At 22.9% G+C, this 22,403-nt stretch overlaps 2 protein-coding genes across 2 annotated transcripts; one reads left to right on the top strand and one right to left on the bottom strand.

Moving 5' to 3' along the window:
- The first annotated feature begins 5,732 nt into the window (after positions 1–5,732).
- Positions 5,733–7,537, top strand: LOC129606870 (eukaryotic translation initiation factor eIF1). Its single transcript, XM_055517479.1, has 3 exons — positions 5,733–5,897; positions 6,731–6,888; positions 6,946–7,537. The coding sequence occupies exons 1-3, from the start codon at positions 5,870–5,872 to the stop codon at positions 7,090–7,092; spliced, it is 333 nt and encodes a 110-aa protein (XP_055373454.1). The 5' UTR covers positions 5,733–5,869; the 3' UTR covers positions 7,093–7,537.
- A 542-nt stretch (positions 7,538–8,079) lies between these two features.
- Positions 8,080–12,292, bottom strand: LOC129606949 (uncharacterized). Its single transcript, XM_055517598.1, has 10 exons — positions 12,237–12,292; positions 10,295–10,422; positions 9,612–9,668; positions 9,434–9,529; positions 9,224–9,359; positions 8,994–9,121; positions 8,638–8,928; positions 8,390–8,557; positions 8,268–8,327; positions 8,080–8,198 (listed from the first exon to the last, which is right to left on the bottom strand). The coding sequence occupies exons 1-10, from the start codon at positions 12,290–12,292 to the stop codon at positions 8,080–8,082; spliced, it is 1,239 nt and encodes a 412-aa protein (XP_055373573.1).
- Between the last annotated feature and the right edge of the window lie 10,111 nt (positions 12,293–22,403).

Raw genomic sequence — 22,403 nt, 5'->3', positions numbered from 1 at the left:
CCAGTAAATAAAAAATATTTTTTAATTTAACATTATTATCTATATTATTATTTAAATATTTTAATAACTATTATTAGATAATAGATCAGTAATTAGATAAGGTCAGTTAGAAGTACCAAAGCGAAGTAAAAGTTAATTAAAAATTTTTAAAATTTTAATTTCAAATTATTCGTCTATTTAATTGTAATTTTTTTTCTTAGAGTGTTCAAATATTTTTATTGCATGTCCTTTTTAGAACAAAATCGAAAAAAAAAACTTAAGTAATAATTTGGTGATATATTTTTTTTTTATTTTCACTAAATAAATTATTATTTTTTTATTTTTTTGAATTATTTAATATATTTATTATTTAATATTGTTCATATTTTTGTTGTATGTACATATAATAATCTTATGTACATAATTTTGTATCATTTTATTTTTTCAATTATTATTATTATTATTTTATATATTAGGAAGAAAAACAACAAACACACATTCACGACCAAAAATTATGTTTTGATTCTTATTTTTTCCTTTTGTGATATTGGAATTTAAATTTTTCACTTTTTTTTTTTGTATTAAATTCAATTCATTTTTTAAATAATAAACTAGCTAAAATTATTTTTTTTTTTTAAATATGCTTATGTGTGTAATAGAATTTTTTGTTTTCTAATTTTGAGAAATTTCTAAAGTTCTTTTTGTTTATGCTTTAATTGAGTGAAATGATGTGAGTCTATAATATGATTTATTTAAAATATTATATTTTTAATAAAAATATAAATTATAAATCGGCACCACATAATTGTGTCTAATTGAATGCTGAAATTAAAAATAAAATTTAAAAAAATATTTATTAGATTCAATGAAATTGGAAAATACAGATTAATAAAATAGGTATAGGATAGAACTGGACCTGTCCATAGACAAATTTGTTTTTTTTTTGCAATATCCACATATTAAAATTTAGTAATCCCATACTTTTATTCTTGTTATCTGAATACCTATATAATTTTTTTTTTAAATAAGTATTTTAGTTTTGTTTAAATTGTAAAAAAAAAAACAAAACAGGAAAAATGCAGCTCGAACAGCTTCTAGAACAAGTTGTCTTTTATCTCTGACAACAGAAAACTGATTTCCTTACTTACTTGAAATTACATAAATATTAGCACAACACATAAAAGAATTTTTATAATAGTTTTTGTTTTAGAAAAGTAACGTAAGGTTTGTACCCTAGTCCCTCTACCTTACTAAGCCAGTACAGGGTAGTCGCAAAAGGTTTGCGCGGCGGTTTCGTCACCGTCCCCCGGTACCTACCTATTTTGTCTTTAACATTGTTTTGCTTGCTAAGATTTTTCTCCCTAAAATATTTTACCATAAGAAGTTTTCAAATTCTTTCCTTCTTTGTTTTGACTATGAAATTTTTCATTCAAATCGACAGGAATTACCTATTTATATATTTATAATTCAAAAATTAAACGAAAAATTCCCGTTTTTTTTTCTTAAAATTTCGCGTATTGTTCTTAGGATTTTAGCAATAATTTATAATGAGTAGATAACCATTATCTAACTATCGGCAGGCAATAAGAAGAAAAACAAACAAATAAATAAGTGAGATAAGAAATTACTTACGTTGCTTAAAAATAAATATTAAATGACTTATTAAGAAAGGATATTAATTAACTGATATTGGAAGGCAATGAATTTGCGATTGCATATTGCATATAAAAAACCGTATTTTTACAATTTGAAGTGTTGTTACATTGTTAGAAAGCATTTGACATACAATATGGAAACTTTATAGAGAAAACGTATAATTTTTTTTCAAAACATCTAGACGAGGAGGGCAGTAAGTAGGTACATATACTAAATGCAAATTTCCAAGTTAAGAAGTAGAGGAGACCCACCTTATTAGTAAAACAAAATTGGTTCCAATTTCAAAATTAAGACTCTTATAAGAATGTATACCTACTAAAACCGATAATAATCGGTTAATATAATGTAATAAGAAAGAGTCTTTTAGAAAAACAACATTAAAAATTATTTTATTAAAAACTCGATTCTGACATTGCATTGCATCAACCATATTAAATAAGTATTTTATTCCGAATTTTAACTAAATTATATAAGTAATTTTGTATTATAGAAGTTAATCAATAACTAATAAATACATTGGTAATTAATGCAAATCTAAGTACCTACATATATGTGTATATTGTAACAGGTACCTACATACCTAACAACTAGATATCTAAAAATCCTTTAATAGTACTTACATAATATTTGTTATACATATGGACCCACCTACCTACCTATGTAGAGTAGTATATTTCAATTTGTTTACATTTATTATAAAAGTGTTGCAGTTATTACTATCACTAAACGGGTAAGTACCTACTTAGTTATAAAAATAACAATCACTTGCAAATAAATATGTATATTCCTATTTACTTGTTTAAAAAAAAAATTAAAATTTCCCACTTATTGTAAATTGTGGGAAATAATATTGAAATTTAAGTTATATTTTAATTATTATTATGCAGTATATAGGTACTTAATTGATTGAAAGAAAAAAAACAATGCAAAAAATAAAAATCTTAAAAAGATAAGAAAAATAAAGAAAAATATTCAATAAGTAGGTAGGTATTTACATTTTATAATTTTAATTAATTACGATCTTCTGGAACTCGATTTTTAGTTCGAGTTCTATACTTTGTTATAAACTTATATCTAGTCTCTACCCTTTTATAGTTATATATTTTTTATTTATATTTATTATTGGGGTGCTTACTTTTTATATGTGTATGTGTACTCTATATATTTTTAAATATAGTCGTTCTTTTGAAACACAATCTGCATGTAGTTTAAGTATATTTATGCAACTGAATCATATATGTTTATATACATACATATATGTACGAATATGTTTAGCATCTACCTGGTATGTATGTACATACATACATATAATATGCACGTAATTTATTTGTTATTATATTAAATGTATTAAAAATATTTTTCTAAAGCTTTTTTTTCATTTCAAAAAACAAAAAATTATTTTTAACTTTGATCTTTTTTGGTTTTTTTTATAATTTTTTTTTTTTTTTTGCTTTCTTGTAGTGTTATGACCGTATTTAATTATTTAACACAAAAAAAATTTATTTTTTTCACTTTAACATAAAAAATTTTATTTTTTATTTTGCAATTTTATAGATAAAAAAATATTTTAACTATCAAAACAAAAATTCATCAAACATTTCTTTTTTTTTTTAAATAAATCACTTTTTTATTCAATTCAATATTTTTTTTATTGTTACGTATGGCGAATACAGCTAGACCGCGTACAAAATTTTGCGTCCCGTTTTTTTTTTTTATATGGCGTTTCACATTCAGTCCATACTTTATGTATGTTATGTTATATATGTATGTACGTAAGTATTTCTTTAATTCAAATTTAAATTAAAAAATCAAGTAACTGGACAAGAGAAACAAAATAACAAAAAAAAAAAAATAAAATAAGGAAAAATAATTAAAACAGAAAAAAAATTTCTTTTATTTCTGAAACAAAAAAAATTTCCTTTTCCAATGAATTTTTAATTTCTCTGCTTTTAAAATTTTCTCTCTATTTTACAAACAAAAAAAAAACTGTTTTTCTTTTTTATATTTTATCACTTTCATTCGCTTAATATTTTTTACATATAAATAAATTATTTGTCCTTTTTTTTTCTTTTTTAGAATTTTTCTATTTTTTTTTTTTAAATTAAAAATTGGTGCAAATTAATCGATATATTTTCCGCCCGTATTTAGGAACGTAAAATTTCTATCAATTTTTTGTCAAACGACGTCGATTCCGAATGAGTATTTTTCTTTTTTTTTTTTCTTTTCAAAATGACATTTACATACACAAATGCAAATATTTTGCACACTATTTTAAATTCATAAGTACTTTTTCTTCAATATGTGTGTATGTACATATCTTTACAAACTATCATATTTTTTATTTACGACATTGGTTATCAGAGTGTTGTCAAAATTAAAACGGTAAAAACATTTTCAATTTTGCTGTAGCAATGTTTTAACAACATAAAATTTTTATACACGTGCTAATTGAATTTTCTGTATTCATATAAAATATTTTTATTCACAATAGAGATGTTGTGATCATAACTTGTAAATTTTTTAATATAATTAAAAAAAGTTGCAATAAATAACTGTGTTTACACGACGACTTTTGACATAAATTTCATAACCAAAAAAGTTTATATGGGTATTAGGAGATTTTGTGTTTTGTTTGTTAGAAAAAATAGTACACAAAACCTGATATATGTGATCTAAAAATTTACAAAGTCTACTAAATAGCATTAATGTTAGAAAATATAACGTCGCCGGGAACATAGGTCTGTATTCGGATAAAAATTTATTTTACTTCATACAAAACATCTTCCCGATTATGTTAAATTACTTAAAAATTGTATTTGTTAACAATTATCCAACAAAAGTTTATCAAATATCAAATTATATTCACCAGATGTCAAATTAGTTGCTGCCCTTACTTATGTTACGCATACGCGTTCAGCACGTGGATTAATGTGATTAAGTTGGATATAAAGTTGAATCGTGTCGCATGCTGTTCAAGGATGCAACAAATATTTTATTTGTAAGGCTTGCTTACATTTCAAATTTCTAACATACCAGCTAACATCCAAACTAAAGACCTTACATTTTTGTATTAATTTTGTCAATCCGAGAAGTAACTTATAATGTATATGTATCAAAAATTTCGACTTTAATAAATACATGGTTATAAGCCAAATTTCGAAATTTTTAATGCGATTGTTTTATTGGAAAATATTTATCATTACAAAATTTTATTCTGTATTTGAAAAATTTTCAAATTTTAAATAAAGTTCAATAAGCAAAAATTATTAATTTCAAGTATTGCAAGAATATGTCACAAATATATATCAATAGACATCACGTTATATCATATCTTAATTTTCTTCAACAAAAATTTCGAAAATTCAATCGTATTGGGATTTTTGCATGTGACACTTTACAAAATAATCTCACATTTTTTTAAGGTTTTGAAAAGTTACATAACCTTATATTTGGAAGGTTTTGACAAAGATACATAACCTTATTTTGTCAAGTTTTAAAAGTTTACCATATCTTGTAAGATTTTATATTTCAACAATCCTAACCTTACATTTTGATTGAGAGCAAGTCGCTTATTTATAGGATAGGTTGCCAAACCAATTTGAAAGTTAAATTTTAAGTTAAACTTAAATTAAAACTTTTATTTTTCCAATTCAACCAAGTTGATAAACATGTTAAACCGTGTATGGTTTGGCTAACATTTGATATATTTTCTATTTTCCTCTGCGGGTAGCAATTGATTTATTTTACTTTCTCTACCGCAAAAAATGCATTACATGATTGTCAAATGTTTTTGTAGTTATCGCATTACAAAACAATCTAATTGTGTTTTATTGATTATTTGGTACTACATATATTTAAATTAAAAGATCTTTTTATTGATTAAACCTAAAAGGAAGCCAAAAACAGCAACTCAAATTTAAAAATCAGATAGAATGTTGTTAAAATTATTTATCACAATTTTGGTTAAACAACTGTTGTCGCTGCTGTATTGATGGAGTTATTGACATTTAGCTTATTTTGTTATTTTTAGGCGCCTAAAGTATTGACGTTTACATTTTTTCACTATTAGTTTTTGTAGTTGGGTAACATTCTTTTTGAGTGAAGTCTTTATTAACACTTTTCATAGGGTTGTGCTCCAAAAATAAGTTAAAATATATTCTGCGTTTTCGAGAAAATTATTGTAAAATTCTACAGAAAAGTTTTATTTATTGATTGTTCTATTTTCCAGTCGTATATGTCCATCCAGAACTTACAAAAATTTGGTAAGTGGTTTTTTAAAAATTTTACACAGAAAACTAAATTCCAATAAAAAGAGAAATTGTGGCCTTCATCAGGATATTGGAGACAATGGCTGCCGTTTTTATGCAAACGTTTCATTATATTTAGTTTATTTTTAAAGAAATTTATGAAAATGTGGTCGTGTCTATTAATATATAAACTTCTAACTAAACTTTATTTCCAATTAGAAATTGTTTTCTAATTAAATATCGATGACGTCAAATTAAAGATATTATATCTAGTTTGGCTTTATTTTAAAGGCCAAGTTGTTAAAATAAAGTTCATTAAAAATAGAAATTTTCTTAAATTCCATAATGTAATTAGTTACAAAATTATATGTAGATAGCCTCCTAGCTATTTTAACGTACATATTTCAGAATTTGATGACTCATCTTAACCTTTGCATTAGTTTTCACTTCAGCTTTTTTGATTAGGTATTACTATGTACATTAATTCATGTCAGTTAGTTTTATTATTTTAATATGCATGTAAAAACTTAGTCAAGATATGTGGATATTTGCAAATTTCAATTTATTTTTCAAATTGCCAATTAACATGTAGTAAGTATAAGTACATTCGCGAATTTTTTTTCTACCAAAAATTTACACATGTTACAAAAAATTATAACATGCATAAAAAGGTATGAATTCCTGTAAAGCAAAAGTTGTAAAATCTTTATTTGTGCAAAGAATATTTTTTAAAAACATTTCAGATTTAATACATTTTACTTGATCTTAAAAGACTTATAGAGAAACAAGTTACACCAAAAATGTATATAAATTTTAAATTTGTTTTTTTTTTTTTTTTTATTATTTAGACCCCTTTGCTGATGCAATTAAGGGTGCTGATGATAATGTTCAAGACGGTCTTGTTCATATAAGAATTCAGCAAAGAAATGGTCGTAAAACATTAACTACAGTACAAGGCCTTTCATCAGAATACGATTTAAAGAAAATTGTCCGGGCATGCAAAAAGGTTGAAAGAATATTAAATTTTCATGTTTTTTTTTTTTTAATAGAATTATCTTTTTAGGAATTTGCTTGCAATGGAACTGTAATTGAGCATCCTGAGTACGGTGAAGTATTACAATTACAAGGTGATCAAAGAGAAAACATATGTCAATGGTTGACAAAATCTGGGTTAGCTAAATCTGATCAATTAAAAGTTCATGGTTTCTAAATCTTTAATACTTATTAATTTGTTGATATAAATTAACTATATAAAATATAATAGTAATAGAAATAATATTAATATTACTCATATTAATAACAAAAAAAAGAACATATTTAATATAACGTAATTTCAATATTTTCTTTATATTTTTCAAATAGCTTATTTTAAATTGTTTTTTTTTTTTAAATGGTAAAAATGATCTTAATAAGGACGATAGAGAATTTAATATCAGATAATTATTGTATAACAAATAAAATTCGAGCAAAATTTAAATGTATTTTCTAGCTTTTGTAAAATTTATAATAATTTTTAAATTAATTCTCTGACTAGATTTTTAAATTACAAAATAAATTCTCTTCCACAAAAACATTTTTTTTTTCGTTTTCTTTTTCCTTTCTAAAGGAAGTTCATACAATTTGAAGGTAATAATTTATAACAGTTAAAATTTATAATGTTGAAAATCTAATTTTTATAATCGTGTAAGTAAAAAATTTAAATGATAATAAATATGCTTGAGACGTAGAAAAAACAAGGTTTGAATGAAATAAATTTTTTTTAAAAAAATCAAATGTTTATTTTTTGATGTTTGAAATCGTAGTTGTAGCAAGTGCCAAATTAATTGACCACTACTCATTGTTATGATAAAAAAGATTGTCCTGATTATACGTACATATAGAATGAATTGAATATTAGATCTTAAAAGCAATCGTTGGTAAGTGCCTTATATTGTTACGGTTCATAAATTTTATTCAAAAAGTTTTTTGATTATGCCTAAATGAATTTCGGCTCTAACAATAATTTTTGAGGCATTTGTAATTAATTCCCAAGTTTCTTCATATACGTATTGAATAAAAATTGTAATAAAATATTTTTTATATAAAATTCATATTTAAAGTATAATAAAATCAAGATCAACAAATAAGTACTTATAATTTTTTGAACATTGTATTGTAAGTCTTTAAGTAAATTTAATAGATCAATTCAAAATAAATTTTATCCAGCATTCGTACATGGTTGTTGTACATAATCTAAACAAAATCCTCTATTATCAACATCGGTAGGAGCTTCAACACCATCTGTATGAAACGTTAGCCTAAATGGTCTTACACTAGCTAAAATTATATACATATATAAGAATTTATGTTATTTTTGCTATAGACTATCTGGAATATTTTACTTACTTTGTACTGTTCTGGGCATTGTACTTATTTCTGCATTGAATGTTCCTCCACAAACTCGATCTTAAATTTTAATTAATTAAAAATAAAAAATTAAACTAATTATTTGTTTTTGATAGTTTTACCTTCGCATGCGCTTATTTGTGGTACACGATCAGCTACTTTTATGCATCCTATAAGTAACCAATCATTTGGGCAAGAATTTGGTTGTCCAGTCGTACCACTACCAACCATTGATGAAACGGGTTGATTTGAATTGCCAGATATTGTAAAAGATCTTGAGCGATTATTTTCTATTTAAATAATTTTTTAATTTTTATTTATTTTATTATATACAATAATATTTATGCATTAGAATTTTAAGGTATCCTACCCATATCTAAACATTGATTATATTGTATACTACAAAAATTTCTTTCAGTTCTAATACATATGCTGTAGTCCTGATTTGATAATTGTCTTCCAGAAACTGTATTAAAGTTAAAACTTTTAACTTTTCCGCTTATCCCTGTAAAAAATTGTAAACAACCAGAATCTGTTCTATATATACTACCACAATGAATTTGAGTAACTCTTATTCTCCATATTCTGGGAAAGCTTCCGCCACTTGTAATAACAGAAATTATAATTGGATTACTTTGACCGAGCCCCGCATCAATATACACTAAAAATGAATACATACTATATTATATTTTTTATAAGTATATTTTGTATTAATAAATATTTTACTATGATCGCCATTAGAGGTTCCGCATATTATTGGAGCTGGGCTTCCACCAGATATTAACAATTGGTCTTGATTACAAATATGATTCATAGGCTCTGGCGGTTGTATTGAAAATAGATCCAAGTCTAATCTGTTTAAGAAATTTATTTGGTTTTTTATTTTTGAATTAATTTACATAATTTTATATAAACATAATATAACATGTATGTATGTAAATTGTGTTTTTATATACCTTAATTGACAAATGTCTGGATGTAATTTTTGTACAGTTACTTGACAACTTCCAGTCGTGTCATAAGTTTCAGGATGATTTGGATTAACGAAATAAGTTCCATTCTCACGTATTATTCCACCACAAGTCTGCATAACTACATAAGTAATTTATAGCTATTATATATATAAATATAATATTAAATTTTATTTTAATTAAATTTATACTAACAAATGCAACAAATTCCGTAACCTCCAGCACAAGGTCCTCCTAAAATACCTCCTCTTAATATACAGTCGTTGTTAGCAAGGCATGTTCCTAATTCCCCTTATAAAAGGACAATAATTAAGTACACATACATACTTAATTTTAATTAAAATAAAAGTTTTTTTTTGTTGAAAATAAATACCTGATGGAGCTGTACAATAACCAGGACCAATTTGTAATACAGTGAATAACGGTAAAACTATTGTAAAAATGTGAATTAAATTAAAAGGATATTTAATAAACACATACATATAACAAAAACAGATAATGAGAATAAAATTGTAGTCAAAGAATTTATAATAATACGATTTTATTGTGATGGAGCTTGTGGTATGTACATACATATTTGGAACATTTAGTAATAATAATTTACAGTATTATATTATTACATTGAAAATTATGTGTTTTTTTTTAAAGTTGGTTATTATAACAAATGTAACAAATTTCTAAAATATTAATTTTTGTTTATAGATTTTACAATTTTATTAATATTTATTTTGTAAATGTGCACATTCATATGAATGTATGTATGTGTATTTGTCAGAATTATATTCAATATAACCTAAAAATTTAAATAATGCAACTAAGTAGTCTGGCTATTTACTGACTAATGAAATTAATAATCCACAAAATATATGATTTTCAGGTTTTTCTTTTTTTTTAATTTCGATCCTATTTATAATTTGAAATTATACGGAAATCACTTTTATTACACAAGATACTGACTGCTAAGGCTAACACTTAAATTTTTTTATTAATTTTTTTTTTGTAATACAGTGAATAACGGGGAATTCTTTTTTGTATACAGTGAATTCATTAACTAACATCTTATATCCCGATTCACTTCACGATTTTGGGCTCCACGATTACCACCAAAGAAAATATCCTTCCAAGATCCATTCGTATTTTTTCGTACATTTACTTGTTGTTTTGTTTGTATAACATTTTCACAACTTTTATTAATGAATATTAGAAATATCAAATAATAAAATAAATTTCTTTTTATTGAATACATGAGATAATTTAAAAAGACAAAATGTTTGCTAATAAAATTTATTATATACGTTCAAAAAACTATATATAAATTAAAAATGACATCAAATAAATTAAAAATCAAACTGAAATGAAAATTTAAAAAAAAATTCAATTTATACTCGAAAATTAAAGAAAATTAATGATAAAATAGGTGGTAAATAAATATAACACTTAAGAATAAAAGGTGGTGATGGAGTTTAGCTCAAATTAAAAAAAAAAAGTTCATCACCCTTTAATATTTTATATTATCTGTTATACTGTATGTATGTATGTTACAAATGTTATATGTACAAATGTAAGCACCTATATAATGCTGTGCACATTACAAACTAATTTTATAAAAGATGGTAACGACATTTTTATTGTTTTATGTTGATATTATCGGGAATAAAAAAAAATATTCCAAAATTCAATGAAAAAATTTTCTTTTGTTTTTTTTTTTTGCTTTGAATTTGTATTATTACATGAGTTATGCATGTAAATGTTATATTATATTTTAATAAAACGAAGATATAGGGAAAATTTTCTACACTATATGAACACGGTGAAATGAAAAAAAATATAATTGTTTAACAAAATAATAGTGTAATTAGTTTAAAATTTTTAAGTTCAAGTGAATTTTACTTCCTATTAATTTTTACTTTTATTCAAACCATATGTATATATATTTGGTATATTTTTCATACAGAAAACGGTGACAAATTATTTAATTCTTATATATTTTCATATATAAAGACAAAATCTATTTTGTGAAAGTTTATAATTTAATTTATTATTAATATATGTATTGTAGATAGTGTGTATAGATAATACTTTATTTAAGATTAGAATAATAAATTTTATAAATTGTTATACATATCTATATTAGTTTATCTATGCACTGTACGCACTCTATATACATCTTGGTATGGGTTAATTGAGAAGTATATTAAATGTTTAAATAAATAGAATAATAATAATATTTAATAAAAATCATTGTTATACAAATTAATTTTATAATGGGTTTGACCTATTCTCTATATTATTTATCTCTCTATTTAGTTGACTCTGTTTTCAAAAAAAATAATGAAGGAATAGAAAAGCAATAGAAAGGACATTTAATATTTATCGTAACATGCACACACATGAAGAATAAAAACGAGCCTCTAGTCTATAACTACCTCAAATACTCGTACAATTATGAAAGTACATTTAGGTATGCAAAATTTTTTAAAATTATTTTGGTCGAAAGATATTGCCACTACAAAAATCATCAATTCCAAAATGTTAAATTAAAAACTGTAGCGTGCATAAATTGAAGTTATGTACGCACTTAAGCAGTTTATCAAACAGGCTCTAAAAGCCTGTTTTATATCTTAATAATTCTATAATCACATAATAAACAGGTAAATAGAAAAGTGAAGAAAAAAATAATCCAAAACAATAATATAGAAAATATAGCTACAAATAAAAAAAATCAAAGTAACTTATTTACACTTTCACTATCATTCATAAAGTCTTAACATATTATATCGTCGCATTAAATCCGAACTATTGTAAGTTCACTTTTGAACAAAACCAGGATTTCTAATTCATTAAATTTTACCTTTTTTTTACTGCTAATTGGGGTAGCTAATGGGGGTTCTGTCATAGTTTTTACTTGCTTTGCATAAAATAATTTTTGCTTTGGAAAACTAGTATCCTAATCCGTAATTTTCTTATAAATACTGGTTTTAGAATTCGATTTTCTAACCCAGGGGATGGAATTTTTAAATTACTAATCAGATTTTTACTAGTTAAATTTTTCATATTCGCAAAATCGTAAGATAGAGAGAGGTAGAGAGAGAAATTTCAAAAAAATAAAAATAAAACTTTCTCCTCTCCTCCTGAAAAATTTTTAAAATGTGACTTGGAATAATTCTAATCTTAAGCATGAATTATTTTAAAAAAAATGTATATGACAATATAATATTATTATATTATTATTATTTTTAGTGTAAAACAATTATTTACATGCTTATAATACTTAGAAATTGTATATATAAAACATTATGAGAAATATATAACACTTATAATAATGTATATTGTATAAACATCAAAGTTTATAACAAAAAATTCATATAATAGAGACAATTATTATACAATTATAATTTTTACAAGTAATAATTTATATTATTAATGTGGCGTAAATGATTTAGTTCAGTGATTCTATAGGTAAATCTAGTTCCATATAAAATGTGTAGGTAGTTAAAAAATTTACTTAAAATTGTATATTAATTTATTTTTAAAAGTTTTACGAATTTTAAATGTGATACGATTTTATTCAAAACTTATTATATATTTATGTTTGTGCACAATACAAATTTTTTGTAAGCCGAATTTATAGTGCAATTAAAATAATTATAATTTAATAAGACTTATTTTAATTTATTATTTAATACTAAATTTTTTTTTCAGTATAACAGTTCATAAAATTATGTAAAGATAAGTTTTAATTTGAAATTGCATACATACACATACATACTTATGTATGTACAGCATAGTGTATAACACTTTCATAAGTTGTACTATTATACATAGTATACATTTAAGGAAAATTAATTATAAATCAGTTTTTAGAATGAAATATTAAAATTATTTTCAGTTCATAAAATCCACCGTATGTAAAAATAATACTTAACAAAAGTACTCTAAAATTTTATATATAATAATGTAAAGAATTTCATTGTTTCAATGTTATATTCAAATAAAACTTATATAATAGCACTCTAATAAAGCATAAGAAAATGCTTTCTATTTAGCTAGACAAAACACGAAAAATGTAAATTACTGCGATTATGAATAGTAAAAGTGGTAAAGGAAATTGTTCGTACATACTTATGTATAAGATTATAATTTTGTATAAAGAATGCATTCATATATATATACATATAAATTAACATACAAATTTACATATTTTTATATTATATTTTTAAACAAATACATTTTAAATGTGTTAGAATTTAAATGCAATTTTTATACAATACATGATATGTTGCGTATGAAATGAATTCTGTCCATTATTTAAGGTTATTATTCAAATGTATTAAAGCATCTCATTAACGATAATATATGTAAAATGTATTTGTTTATAAACACAAAACATACTACTTTAAATTTACTCCAAACGTTCTTAACTAAAAGTATAATTTAACTTCGAAAAATAATTAACTAAAATGTTTTAATTTTTTAAATAATTTTGGAAAATATGATAAACGTATATTGAAGGATAATGTTTGAATGGAATTAAGGGTTAGTTTTTATGGTACAGAATAAGTAAAGAAAACTAATTGAAACAAGAAAGAGTTATTTCCATTTTAATTTAAACAAATCGCCTTTTAGTCCCATTAATTTAATTCTCTTTACGGGAAGTAATAAAGAAAAAAAACCATCTTTTTGTATGAAATAAGTTGTTCGAACAATCTTAATTTGATTTCATACAAATGAAATACTTTTATACTAGATGTTCCCGAGTGTATAACACACATACGTTGATTTGAAAATACTCCAAATATATTTTTAATTTTTTTTATAGTATTTATAAATACTAGGTTGACATAACTTATTGTTGACATAATTGACTAAAGTGACATTATAAATTTTATAATTATATGACATAAAACTCTAACAAAATTAATTGTAATACCAAAAATGAAGTAGTATATATTATGTACTGAATAGCTTTTCTTTTAACATCAGATCAAATTTTATTAAAAATATTTGTTCATTATTTTAAAATTAAATACACATTTTTCTATAGTTCAGTGGAAGAACAATGTTTAATTCAAATTAAGTATTTAAAAAGTAATTTTCATCAAATCAATTTGTGTATAACATAATTTCGAAAATCTACGTACATATTACGTATTGCTTTACGAACAATAAAAATATTAACAATCTTTCCTTAAAAATTTAAAAAATTACGCAACTGGTGTTATTGTGTTATCCTTTTAGAATGTTAGATAATTTTTTCTTATCGTTTTATAAAAAAAAAACCATTCACAATAGAAAATTATAAATAAATTATATAGAAATTGTTCTGTAACTGTCATTCAAGTAATACGTACTTATTTAGACCTAAATATGTAATCAATTTAAATCACATAAGTACAAATATATATGTGTATATACTTTTTATACTTACTTGATTATATATTTTCACATAATGTATGTATGTATAATATAAGGATTAGTCTTAATGGTAATATACAAAAGCAAAAATGTTATAAAAACGAAATAAAATAAGGAGAATTGAATACCTGATGTTAAAATAAAGGAGATAAATTTTATATAACAAAAACAAAAAAAAAAAGGGAAAAAAATATGCGCATGTGCAAAAATGAAAGTCGAAGAAATTAAAATATTTTGTATATGTAACAATATGTAATATTATGTATTGTAAATGTATAACAACTGGATAGCGTGCATTTGAATAATTTCATGAGTATTTCCTTTTTTTTTATAAAAGTCCTTTTTTCATTCAACATAATATTCGTATATATAATGCGGGATATTATAATTTTTTTTTTGCGTATATTTTATTTTGATTATTGTTATATTATGATAGTTCAGTTTTATAGCTAGTTAAGCACTTTTCCTTATTCGAATTCAATATTATAATAATGTTCCATTTAAGGGTATATAACTCTCTGTTAAGGCAGTAGTAGAAAAATTTTGTTAATAGAAAGTTGTTGCGGTTTTTAAAATTCTGTTATATAAGAGTAAAAACTGTAATGCAAAGAGATCTACCGAAATAAATTTACATATGTAGATTGCTGCATTTGAAACTGTTATATACCCATTCCCAGTGGGATGCAGAAAGTGTTATACACCTTGGGTGTTATACATTTTAAGTCTTGTACTTTCAAAGTGTTATACATTTTAAGTGTGTAACACTTTAAATATTCTACATAAGTGTTATACACTGTAAGTATTATACGTTTACAATTTTTTATACTCTTTAAATGGATCACAAACTACATATAAAAATCGCCACTATTCTTTTTTGTTTTATTATTTTGTGTTTGTTTTGTTTTTTTTTTCAAATTTTGTCCTGTTACATGAGGGGAATACAAGTCCAATATTATAATCAAAATTATATTTGTATTTCATTTTATTATAATTATAATGTAATATTTATCAATGTATGTGTCAAATATAAATATATACATGTTATATAGGGAATGCCTTAATATTAAAAATAAACATACCCCAGCGAATAAGTATTTGTTTCTAATATTTTTATCAATATTTGTTGTTATATTCAAACATAATTTGCACATATATACATGTGCTTGTAAACATATGTACAGATGGTGTGCGATACCTTGTATGTGATTAAATTAAATTTTATAGAAGACAAAAAAACCGACTTCTGATTGAACTTTTTTTTAAAAAAATATTAAAGATTTTTTGATCATGTTTCAGTGAAATAATTATATTTTCTTACTTTGTAACCAGGGGGGAGCTAATGTTCTTAAGTATTCAAATGTGATTAAATTGATTTAGTCATAGACGACTGATGTCCTGTGACTCTTTGGTGATTCACATCCCCATCTAAACATTAGAACTATATCTAAGGCTCTGATAAATTCCAGTATTACAGTAAATTCAAGCCGTGAAACTTTTACTGAAGTAACAAAAAGCTCTTCTGAAGCATTCCAGTCGTAGTATTATGAAATATAATGCAACATATATAACTTCTTTGTATATTTATAGCGTGCCTAAATATAATTATATTTTTGCACGTTTTAATATTGTTATACGAGCAAAATATATGAATTAAAAAAAAATGTATCCTATACAATTCTAATACTAACGTCAACGTAATATGTTCAAATACCATTAGACATACATATACGATCCCATCAAGGTATATAAACATAATAATTTATTCATATATATATATATATATATATATATATATATATATATATATATATATGCAAAAATTTAATATTATATTCAAAATATACGTGTAATAAAGCTGCTTTAATATATTTCATATATAAGGATTTTTCTCAGCTGTGCTGTGATTCCATGAATGGTTTGAAACAAAAAGAACAACAACAATAACAGCAACAACAAAACTAAAAAATATCCTTTTTCATATTTGTTTTTTTTTTGCTTTTCCTTTAAGGAAAATTTATTGTTTTTTTTTTTTTAAATTGTTCAGTATTCAAGCGGACGTGTTACTTATAAGAACGTTAAAATAAAAATTAGAGAAAAATTTTAAATACAAAAAAAAAATATTTATAAAGGAATAAAATTTAGAGAAAAAAAAGAATCAAAAAAATAAGAAAAAATTCAAGTACTTGTCCTTTTTTTTTTATTTTTAATACTTAAAATTTGATTTTTATTGCATAACAATTGCGTGTATAGGTTAAAGATTTTTTTTTTTGTTTTGAATTTATTTGGTGTTTTCTATTTTTTTTAGTTTCTTATGGTTCCTTGGTTCCTTGGTGTTTAAAAACGCTTTTTTATTATTTTATTTTTTGTGTTGATTTCCACCGAAAATTTAAAAAGGGTGTGTTTTTTGTTTTATATAGAAAATGTGTTTGTTATAAAACGAAATATTTTTTTTCTCTTTTCTAATAACTTTAATAATATTTTTTAGAATATTCTATGCATATGAATATTTTATTTAATAATAATAATTAAATTGAAAAAGAAAATTCAAATACTAATTAGAAATTAAAAAAAAAAATTGCAATAGTAAAATTTTATAATGATTTTTTGGAAAAAAAGAATATAATACAAAAAAATTCGATTAGAAATTTTTACACACATTTTTTTTTTCGATTCTCACTAATATAACACTAATATAACAGTATAATGCAATGCAAAATGTATAGAATGTAAATGACATTTAGAGAGTATAGAGAGAGAGAGAGAGAGAATTTAATCATATAATATTTATTAAAATAATGTGAAAAATAAAAAAGAAGGTGCCTAGCATTCAAGCATAATATTTGGGTAATTTCAAAACAAGTTCAACAAAAATATTTAATTTTAATAAAATTTAAAAAAATAAATTAATTAAAAATTATTTAAGAAGTATTAATTATCAAATATAATTGTAATTGTTTTGTGTAAAGCAAACATTTTCTTGCAAAATTTTCGTTACTGGTATATAAGTATGTGGGAAAGCAACAAAACATGAAAACTGGCTGAAAAATGACAATTATAAAAGAATAATGTCATGGCCTTGCAGTATATTTTTGCTATATTGTACAACATTGTATGACCAATTCACAATATTTTTTCTTTTTGTTTTTTATTTTAAAATATTTATAAGGAAAAAAACTAATAAGTAGAAAATAATTTTGAAAATATTTGAAATTAATTTTTTTTTGTAAAAAAAAAAATTTACATTTTCATATAGAGAATATTATTTAAGATATTATTTAAGAATGTGATTATTTTAGTATGACAATAAAATTTTAGTATAATTTATTGAGATGACGAAAAAAAAAAACAAAAATGTTATCGAGTTTTCATTTTATTTTCAATAGTTTTTTACCATAGAGTTGACATTAAACATAATTTATATCTCTAGATGACCAAATATTTTTTAGAATTTTTTCAAGGAATAAAATTAGGAAAATTAAATATTTTCAACAACACTATAATGTGTGATTATTATACACCTGTGTTTTCTATGTTCTCTCTATAAATTTTTTAAATATTTTCCAATAAAATTTGAAAACAATATGAAAATAATTTAATTTTTCTACATGTTAATTTATTATAATTCAAATATTTTATATCATACATATATTATTACGGAACAAAAAAAAAAGGATGAGAAATTTTCCTTTTTGCTTTATCTAAAATTTCCCTGGTCGTAATATAAAAAAAAAAACATGCAAAAGACTAGAAATTTTATTCAATGTAGTAGGTATATATATATATACATTAATATAACAGTTATATTCTTATAAAATGTAGACAGTATACATTATATATTAATTGCCTTAGATTAGGAATATTTTAAGTCAAATTTTGTATTTTTTTCAGGAGAGTGATTTAAATTTCGTTTTTGGGAAATTTGTTTCTTTTATAATGTTTCAGGACTAGATGAAAATGATTTAATTAGAGAAATTTGTCGCTGTTACCATTACCATCAATATAGAGATATTATATGTACATAATTTGTAGAAATTTATTAATTTTTAAAATATTTTCTTTATCGAATCCTAAATCGAATCCTAAATCATATAGCTTATTGTTAGGAAATTATGACTATTATATGTAAGAAATTTTTATTAGTACACTTGTACTAATCATAATTTTGAAGTGTGTAAAAAAATGTCTTTTTGATGAGGCCTGTATACTTTTTCAGATCAGTAGCCAACTGGTATCAGAATACCGCTTATACCTATACTTATTCTAATATGTGTATACTACATATATGAACATCATGGTATAAGTACGTGTAGAAACAAAATATTATTTTAACATTTTGTTTATTAGTCCATATATTTATATTTGTATATTAATAAAGTATAATATCTACAATATATTTAAATGTTTGCCTGTGTATATAGTCATTTAAAATCTAAATACATATGAACGCATTTTATTTTAAGGGAAATTATTTTGTTTTTCTTCTTATTTTCTATGCAATAAATGTGTTAATACCGGCTTTTAATCTTTGGTTTAGAAAAACAAAATAGAAAAAAGAAGAGTACAAAAAAAAAATGCTAATAAAAAATTCTTTTAAATAACTGTAGATAACTATATTATATATACATATGTATAAGTATTTTTTATTTTGTATACTAATAAAAAAATTCCTAGGAAAATTCAGAATAAAAATATATTTTCAAGCAAATTATGTATGTACATACATGTACATGCAATTTATAAAAGGAAATTTTATTTTATATGTAAATTATGTCCATAAATTATTTATGTATGCATGTACATACATACATTATAAGAATACATGCGATCATAAATCTTGCATAATTATTTTGACATTATAACTGAGGATTTTATGATTGAGTATGTTTTTATAATATATACATATGTATATGTGTGTAGTGTGATATTAATGCAACAGTAAAATGTGATGACAAATTAAAGAATTTTTTTAATAAATAAAATTAAATTTCGCGACCAATACAAAATAATTTGACATTCGCTTTTAATATTATTCTTAAAAGTAGCTTCTTTTAAGGAAATTTGGAAATTGCTCTCACATATCGTTGGTATTATGGAAGAGTCACGAAATTGCATTTTTGAGAATTTTGAGTTATATATGCAGAAAAATTCACAATTTTCTTAACTATCTTTATAAAAACCCACGTAACTCTAACGTTAGTATTCTAGGAAAAACAACGTTGTTAATTTTACACGTATCTGCAAATTGACATTAGTGTGTACATTTTCAAATGCGTTCTTCTCGAAACACAAAAAAAGTAATTTGCGATATTATATGAGTTTTTGCTGTTACTTTCGTTCTACGAGTATATACACAAATTTTCATATTTTGTACATTTTTTATATATAAATTCCAGACTGATATATTGTTATATTTTAAAAATTTGTCATAAAAGTTGTGTGGCACATTTTTTCATATGAATTCCAGACCGATTTGTTTTCCTATTTTAAGTTGAAAACAGAACAAGAGCGATATTCGGCGGCGAAATGTTAAAATTTATTTAGAAACCCGTCGCGTCGGCGATAAAATAACCTAAATTCCCATTTTATGTCTGACGGCTTTTTTTCAAATCATCACATTTTTATAAAAAAAAAGCCCTCTGGTGGTTGTTATACAAATATCCATAAAATGTTTATAAATACGGTTTTGTAAATATATTGTTCTTTTGTTGTCAAAAAAACTAATTTGAAAGTTTTTGTTTTACACTATATAATTAACTTTTCTCTTCTAATATTTCTCTATTATTATTGAAATATTTTTAAATGGATATTATCGGGGATGAAAAAATAAATTTTCTTTTAAAAATAGTAATTTATAACTATAAATAACTTTGTTTTTTTTTTTTGTAAATATATTGGTATATGTATATGTTAGAAATTTTATATCTGTTATACTTAAATATGTTTTGTGGACGTCAATAATACTTAGATCCTTGTTATATTCAATATTGTATATATACATTTATAAAATGGTATAAATGTGAGTATCTAATATATTTTATCAAAATTTATTGAGTAGGATGTTCTAGAAGCAGTTTATCAATATTTTTGACAATTTATTACATACATATAGGTATTTCTTTTGTAAAATATTTTCAAACATTCATGGTATACAAGTAAATAAATGCTTATATAAATATGTATACATTCATATTGTGTTCATAAAATTCTTAAAAAAAATATTAAATAGTCTATCAAAAACGAAAACTTTTAATTTCGTTTTAATAAAATTTTATGATTTAATTGCATATATGTATACGTACTTTATGAATTTATGGTTATTGACTTAGATATGTTATACAACAAAATATTGTAAGCATAATCATTTGGTAACTATATTACTATTTAAAAGCTGTCATTATAATGTTATCATCTCTTTTAGACGCACATTTAACAAAACACTCAAATAAGATTAAAATTTTCAAAGAAATTATCTAAAATTATATTTTATGTCATTGCGTTTTGCAAAACACACATAACAGCAATAGCGACTGATAAAAATCACTCGCAGGTTGATAATTTTAATCGCATATTCGCTGCAATTCGTAAACATAAGTGGAAACGGTTATTATTATAATTCACAAATATTACGTGATTAGAAAATCTTATATTTGCCATCTTTTGCAAAGTGCAAATAATCTTTTAAGTTTAATTCATTATTTAAACAGTTAAGTTATGTGGAATTATGGGTTTAGTAGAATATTCTGTAAATTGGATCAGACAGACGAAATGCCAGAATAATAATGATAAATAAATAAGAAGGACCATAAAAGTAAACCTTCTATAAAAGTAAATATTTTCTTTTTAATTTCTCTTAGAATGGCTTTAGACTACATACAATTTATATATACGAATTTTTTCAAAACATTTTTAAAACTCTTATCTTCTTATCACAGTTTAGGATTTTATATACATATATATGCTTAGTTAAATTAAATTAGGTCATAATATTGCATATATGGGATCATATTATGACTTGATATAAAATTATAACTTCAGATTTTCATTTTTAATTACTTTCATTTTATTTTTTTATAATTATTACAACCGCGTCGTATAAATGTGCTTGTTCATAAAATAAAAAATTATCGTAATAATTATGACATTTTTTTTTTTTGAAAAACTAAATTAATAAATATAAGATGGACGCCTTAATAATTTGTAGTAAAAAAAAAGTAGAATTAATGCGGGAATAATTATATCGTTTTGGACAGAAGTAGTAAATTTATTTATCTTTATTTTGTACATTTTTGTAATAATTATTACATTTAGTATACGTATTCTTTGGGCGTTGTTACTTCCTATTACTCTCTTCCCCTGTATAACTTTCCATTTACAAATAAGATTCTATTTTTAATAATTTAAATTATTTTAGTTTTGTAATTGACAATTTCAAATAAAAATTTTTACTCACATACTCAAAGTGGAAACTAATGCAAAATATGAGCTGTTGCCTTTAGATATTTTGCAGTGTTGTTAAGAATATGAATGTACAAATTTCCACTGATATTGATTTTCAGTCTGATCGATGTCAAATAAATTTGCGTTTGACATGTTGGGGCCTATTCTGATAATCAAATTACTAAGTATTTGTCGTAAAAAATTGGATATTATTGGTGTAAAAACTTTATAATAACCAAATTATAAACGAATTTATATAAAAAATGTGCCTACAATACGTTTATCTACATATTTACGATAAAACCACTAATAT

The sequence above is a fragment of the Condylostylus longicornis genome, unplaced genomic scaffold (assembly GCF_029603195.1).
Source record: "Condylostylus longicornis isolate FDR11 unplaced genomic scaffold, ASM2960319v2 ptg000022l, whole genome shotgun sequence".
NCBI classification, from domain to species: Eukaryota; Metazoa; Arthropoda; class Insecta; order Diptera; family Dolichopodidae; genus Condylostylus; species Condylostylus longicornis.
Note: the sequence above shows the minus strand (reverse complement) of the source record. Positions and strands in the feature narration are given on the sequence as shown.

Coding starts and splice junctions, on each gene's coding strand:
- LOC129606870 (XM_055517479.1), top strand. CDS start 5,870: ATGTCCATCCAGAACTTACAAAAATTTG. Junction 5,898..6,730: donor CCAGAACTTACAAAAATTTG/GTAAGTGGTTTT, acceptor TTTATTATTTAG/ACCCCTTTGCTGATGCAATT. Junction 6,889..6,945: donor TTGTCCGGGCATGCAAAAAG/GTTGAAAGAATA, acceptor TTATCTTTTTAG/GAATTTGCTTGCAATGGAAC.
- LOC129606949 (XM_055517598.1), bottom strand. CDS start 12,292: ATGAAAAATTTAACTAGTAAAAATCTGATTAGTAATTTAAAAATTCCA. Junction 9,669..10,294: donor AGTGAATCGGGATATAAGAT/GTTAGTTAATGA, acceptor TTTTTACAATAG/TTTTACCGTTATTCACTGTA. Junction 8,558..8,637: donor TAATCAATGTTTAGATATGG/GTAGGATACCTT, acceptor TTATTTAAATAG/AAAATAATCGCTCAAGATCT.